This window comes from Octopus bimaculoides, chromosome 5 (assembly GCF_001194135.2).
Source record: "Octopus bimaculoides isolate UCB-OBI-ISO-001 chromosome 5, ASM119413v2, whole genome shotgun sequence".
Classification (NCBI taxonomy): domain Eukaryota; kingdom Metazoa; phylum Mollusca; class Cephalopoda; order Octopoda; family Octopodidae; genus Octopus; species Octopus bimaculoides.
In genome coordinates, this window is record NC_068985.1 from 9679127 (window position 1) to 9685690 (window position 6564).

Below are 6564 nucleotides of genomic sequence, written 5' to 3' on the forward strand. Positions count from 1 at the left end.
TTTTATATATATATATATATATATATATATATATATACACACACACACATACACACACACACACTGGCTCAAATATATACTTGCATCGACACTAACACAAACATACACACAAACCCACATACCGACACAAATATAAATTCCAGCACAAACATGAATTCATACAGATAAACACACATGCATACCACCATGCACACACACACACACACACACACATGTTTATGATGGGTTTCTTTTAGTTTCCTTCTACCAAATTTACTCACAAGGCTTTGTTTGACCCAATGCTATAGTAGAAGACACTTGTCGAAAGTACCATGCAGTGGAACTGAACCCCAAACCAAATATTTGAGAAACAAACTTCATAACCACCTATATATATATATATATATATATATATATAATATAAATGCATATATACGTATGTATATGTACATATATGCATATGTAGTGACAGCCCACATATGCATATACATACATACACATGTATGTATGTATGTATGTACGTATATATATATATATATATATATATATATATATTATTTATATTATTATATGATTGAACGCCACACATCCTTTTCCAAGTATGCATCTATATATATGAGGGGCACATGGCCTAGTGGTTAGGGTGTTGCACTAATGATCTAGCGATCGTGGTTTCAATTCCTAGAGCGGGTGGTGCATTGTGTTCTTGAGCAAAACGCTTCATTTCACGTTGCTTTACGATCACTTCAACAACTGATGCGTGGCCCACCGTGCACCTGTCTAGGTAATGTAGATTAGTTGAAGAGACTGAGCTAATGTGTGGCACAAGCATCTGATTCCGATAAACGAATCAATCGTGCAGGCCATTCAGCAGAAAAGCTGGATGTTAACATGTCGGACAGTTTTGTTAAAATAGAACAGAAATGTCTGTTCTATTTTAACAAAACTGTCCGACGAACGGGAACGTGAAACACTGAGTAACAGCTTTTGTTATATTTCTGCTGCTTATCACACGCACAAACATACATGTAAACACATACAAATATATACGTACACATACATAAACGTACACACACATTTTTATAGACACACAACTCTTCAGTAGGTCTGCTGGTAGTGCAACAAAATAATACTTGTTGCATGAACGGAATGGTTACATCCGTACATAGTTTCGTGCAGTGACTGCGAGGATATGAGAGGGGTAAAAAAAAAAAACACAAAAAAACCTTCCTAGTGACTAGGCCAAAAGACCTCAACCGTTCCTTGGTAATATTAATGCTATTCAGCACCAGTAAACGAACGTGGTTGACCTCCAGTCAACAGCTAACGAAGGGAGTGTACCACAGAGCAAGCTCTATGTAAATTTAATGATAATCATAAAAACCACACATATTTATATTTAAATATATAATCTCTCTCTCCCACACATATATATATATTTGTTCTCTCTGTTGGTGTGGTGGTAATGGACATCAGACACCAAGAAAGCATTTATATATGCGTGTGTGTGTGTGTGTGTGTGTGTCTGTATCGAAGTGTACAATATTATATATATATACGTTACGACCGATCGTACCGATTGGTTTCGCACTAGTGGTTCAATGCACGCACATATTCACAAATATATATATATCTATAAACACACATAAAATACACATATGTCCACACACACACATACGAATCATTATCATTGTTCTACATCTGCGTTCTCATGTTTACTAAGGACATGTGTTTTGGCTGAATGGCCTTAGATATCACTACTTACAACACATCGAGACACGATGTTGCCAATATAAATAAATATCAGATACGCACGGTGTGTATGCGTATATAAGTGTATACATACATATGCACGTGGGTACTACTAAAGCAGCGCGGACGCTAGCTAGTCTTGAGTGGTCGATAATAACCCTAACACTATCCCTAACCCTGTCCGTAACACGCGTGTGCAAATGAATACGTGTTTAGGGTTAGGGTCGACCACTTACGACTAGCTAGCTCGGACGCGCGACTGCGCGTTCGGGTCCGCGCTGCTTTAGTAGTACCATGCACGTGTTTATGTGCATGTAGAGGTATATATATATACATATGTAAGTGAATAAAATTGCATGTAAACACGTAACCCACATCACACATGCAGCCTCATCATTGTATCATCCACATTTCCATGTTTGCATCGTCGGCTCGTTGAGGAAGATTTTCTATTGCCAGATGCCCTTCGTATAGTCAACCCCCACCTGTCACAAGGCTGTCTTTGGAAAGCAAATTTCCTACCCAAATAGCAACCATGCCTACACAGACACACACAGATGACATTCAGTAGTGTGAACGCTTCAGCTTTGTAGGGGACAAGGCAAGAAAATAGAAACAGTAACGCCATTTGGTTTTAGGAAAGGCATCCAGCTGGAGAAACCATGCCGAAATGGAACATACAAGAGACACATGGTCCCCCCATCCGTCATGAAGGGCAGTAACTCGAAATAAAATCCTGCCCGGATCGTGACGACCTATCCAACCCACGCAAGCATAGAAAGTGGCTGTAAAAATGATGATAATGATAATATGCACGTATGTTGATTCATACGTTTTCCTTATATCATTATCGCCTTTCGTATGTGTGTGTATATATATGATAGTATGTCTGATTTCACACCAACACGTACATGCTCTGCTGGATGGCTGAAATTATACTACTACTCAGCCTGTTGGCTTAATCATTCTCTCAACTCATTGATATTTGTGTGTGTCTTGTGATATACACATCCAGATTATGCATGTCTATCACTCCTTCAGACACACACACACACACACACGTATGAATACACACATACAGAGAACAAGGTGTGTGAATGAGAGGGGGTCGGTTAGCAGTGTTTTTTGACAATCGATAAACAGTTTGGTGAAACGACAATGAAAGAGTAATGGGAAATAAGAAAACTACTGCTTTCACTATGATTAATAATAATTTCACTCTCATGTTGATCTAGACGTTATTGGTCAGGCCTCCGCTTTTGCGAACAAGTCTTTATATACGGTTGTTCCTAAAATACACACACACACACACATATATATATACTATAATATTTAATGTCCATGTTAGCACAAATATATAGACAATTGCATATGAACACACAGGTAGGATATATATATATATATATATACGTATTAACACAGCGCTATATAGACACTAAATATACTATAGATATATAAGAAAGCAGACATAAATTTACCTATTAACATATAGACATTATATATATATATATATATATATATATTAAAACGGACTATAGGCCTATTTACATATTAACACAGCGTATAGACTTATATAATATCAACACAGGATATATATATATATATATATATATATATATATATATATATATATATAGTTATATATACTTATCACATAGGAACATTTTAAACATATTAGCAGACATAGAGACGTTAGATATATTAACACACGTACTCAAATATGAACACAAATAATCAAGTACCTATTCACACACATAGACAAATATGTATTAGCACAAATAACACACATTGTGGGTGTGTGTGTGATTTCACAATAGATTTTATCTTTATCGATTAGCATGTTTTGTGTTATGTGCGCCCACACATATATATGTATGTATGTATGTATGTATATAATATATTTACAGTAAATGTACATGTAATACACACATACATACAATGACAACTTGTATATCATTCATACACACACGTAAGCTTATATATGTATGTGTGTGTGTACGCAGACATTCATATACATCTTCATATTTCGTCGATTTGTACATGCGCATAAATACATGTGTATATATTCATATATTTGCGTATATTCAATCGGATGTTGAAAATAAAGGTCATTCATATTGTTTATTGAATATGAAAATGCATAAATAAATGTGACAATTTTTTTTTAATGTTCAATACCAAATCGTATAAAAGAAAAAAAAAGGGAAGTGGGGGGGGGGAATCTGGAGGGTTCTGGACCCCAACCGTATACCTGTCACCCGGTACCTGAAACCCTATAGTTTAATAAATATAGTATCCGCCGGTGGACATTACACTGGGGTGGGTGTATATATATAATATTCTTGACCTGAACAATGTAAGAAAATCGATTGTAAGAATAATTATATATGTATATATTACATACACGTGATGCCTGTACGTATATACGTGAACCAATATTAACTTTCTAATTATATGTCCAGTAATATTCGAACAACGGGAGAATGGACAAATGTTAGCTGTATGAAAGTATTTGTGAGATGAAATATTTGTGTATGTATTAACAGAGAAAAACTGACAGATGCTCCATGGAGTAGAACACGCCTCCCTTGTTTCATTAGATAAATATTATGAAAGAGATTCCGATATGAACACTCTGGACTTTTAAAAGAGATGATGAGGTTAGTAGTAATGAAGAAGCAGAACAGTAAACAGACAAACGTTTTCATTCGGAAACGATGCGTAAAATGGCAAATAGTGATTTGTGATTAAAGATCGAACATCGAATTGTGAACAACAACTGCAGCAAAAATGTCAGCAACGTAAGAGAAATAAAGAGAATATATGTGTGTGTGATTGGGAAATATAACTCAGATTTTAGATAAGATTTATATTTTGTTGGTATATACCGTTTATATCAATGGAAGAATAAAAAGTGTGGAGCGGGGTGAGGGATAGATAAAGGCTTACCTTTCAAAGGGTATAATAATGATGATAATAATAATAATTCCATAGGTAAGTGGTTGAAGAGGCGGGGTCCATCCCCACAAGTCGTGAGACGTTCATAATAAACAAAACACCTTCAGTGAAAAGATGTCTTGTCTCAATGTGTGTCTCTCTCTCTTTCCTTTGCAAGAATCTAATATTTGAAATGTTCCAAGTAGCGCCGTCTTGCGGTGATCAGAAATGCACAACCACCACACACACACAACCGCGCCCACTTCTACAAGACACAATAATAATAATAACAATGGCACAGAAAAGCTTTCGATATTAGCAGCAATGACATCGATAAAGAAGACGGCTAAAACCGTCGATTATGTTTATTTGTTTAGCTATAGAGACGAATGTTTTTTATATAATATATACATATTCCACATCGTATCCAGTTGATCGCCTGTAGAGGAATCTAGCGTACATCCATTCGAACAGGTTTGGATTGAAATGCTTAATTAAAAGGCCTGATGGCAAAGAAGCAGGTTCGAGATTTGCCAGTATCAAGGTAGGTAACTCTGGATGCAATAGTATTACTCTCAAGTTAAAGTCGCTTACTATTAAAAATTTGTGGGAGCAATTGGTTTCGTTTGTTACACTTTCGTTTCATTTTTATTTAAATTTGCTTTTACTTTTTATATCACATGCTAATTTCAGAAAACGAACCAATGGAAGGAAATGACTATAGACATCTTTTTGCGATTATAAAAATGAGATAATGAAAGTAAAGGAAGTCAAATGACCAGGTTGTTAGCGAAAGATTTCGATAGTTAATAATGTACGTTATTGACAGTACAAAATAATAATTCTATAGTATTAATGATGTCCATTATTAGATACCAACAACATTAGAAGCAATAACAATCTTATAGAATAATAACAGAGTAAATGTAAGCATAAAATATATTTGTATGAAACAACAGTTTTAATTGCTACACGGACTATTCCAAGATGTAAATTTTATAATCCCGATACTTGATCTCACAGACCGAGAAATCATGAATTGCTTTCAAAATTACATCGGAAAGATGTAACATACGTAGTAGGCCACTAGCGGAATAATTTATGTTCAGTGTTACTGTTTGTAGTTATTTTATTCAATGGTTGATGCTCTTGAGAACTGTATCAACTACTACTCCAATACTATTAGTTTCCTTGCCACTCTGATCGTGGCTATCACTGATCACAAATAGAGCAATTGATTCTAGCTATCACTGTAGTGTGCGTGTGTATATACACACACACACACACATGTATATATATAAACAGGGTGTGTAAGATATTTGAGGATAGATTTATGTTTATAAAAAAAACAATAACAAATAACTTTATTTATCAAAAAATGCTATGAGGATGGAAATAAACCTTTTCTATAATGCTATTCAATAAAGCCACCTTCACCTTAACTGCTTCTATATAGTAGGTCTAAATCATCTCCATGCTTGAATCAAGTGGTCCTGGTTCATTTTGGACATTACTCTGACTATGGCAGCTTTCAAAGAATCTTTGGTGTTTATGGGCGTGTTCATTAACCTCTCTCTCAACAATGTTCCAATGGATTGTAATAGTCCAATGGATTGAGATCTGGGGAATTAGGAGGCCAAATGTTAGGGGTTATGTGATCATGGAAATTTTCAGCCATCCATTCCTGTGTTACAAGAGCCATGTGTGATAGTGCAGAGTCTTACTGAAACACATATGGCCTTTCATTGCATACACTGTCTATCCAGGGCTTAACAATTATTTTCAGGACCTCAATGTAGGTGGCAGAGTTAACTCTAAGGCCTTGTGGAAAGAAGTAAGGAGGCATCACATGTCCGTCGTTGCTGACAACCCCTAAAACCATGACAGTTGCAGGAA

General features: G+C 35.5%; 2 protein-coding genes across 2 annotated transcripts in view; one reads left to right on the top strand and one right to left on the bottom strand.

The window, feature by feature from the left end:
* Nucleotides 1-4821, bottom strand: part of LOC106877294 (WD repeat and FYVE domain-containing protein 3) — a 293546-nt gene extending 288725 nt beyond the window's left edge. Inside the window, exon 1 of the mRNA XM_052968010.1 lies at nt 4681-4821. The gene's annotated coding sequence lies outside the window, so the exon portion shown is untranslated. The remainder of the gene's footprint in view (nt 1-4680) is intronic.
* A 276-nt stretch (nt 4822-5097) lies between these two features.
* Nucleotides 5098-6564, top strand: part of LOC106879055 (SUMO-specific isopeptidase USPL1) — a 54841-nt gene continuing 53374 nt past the window's right edge. The window contains exon 1 of the mRNA XM_014928480.2: nt 5098-5212. Coding sequence (XP_014783966.1) covers nt 5175-5212 — 38 coding nt within the window. The 5' untranslated portion in view covers nt 5098-5174. The remainder of the gene's footprint in view (nt 5213-6564) is intronic.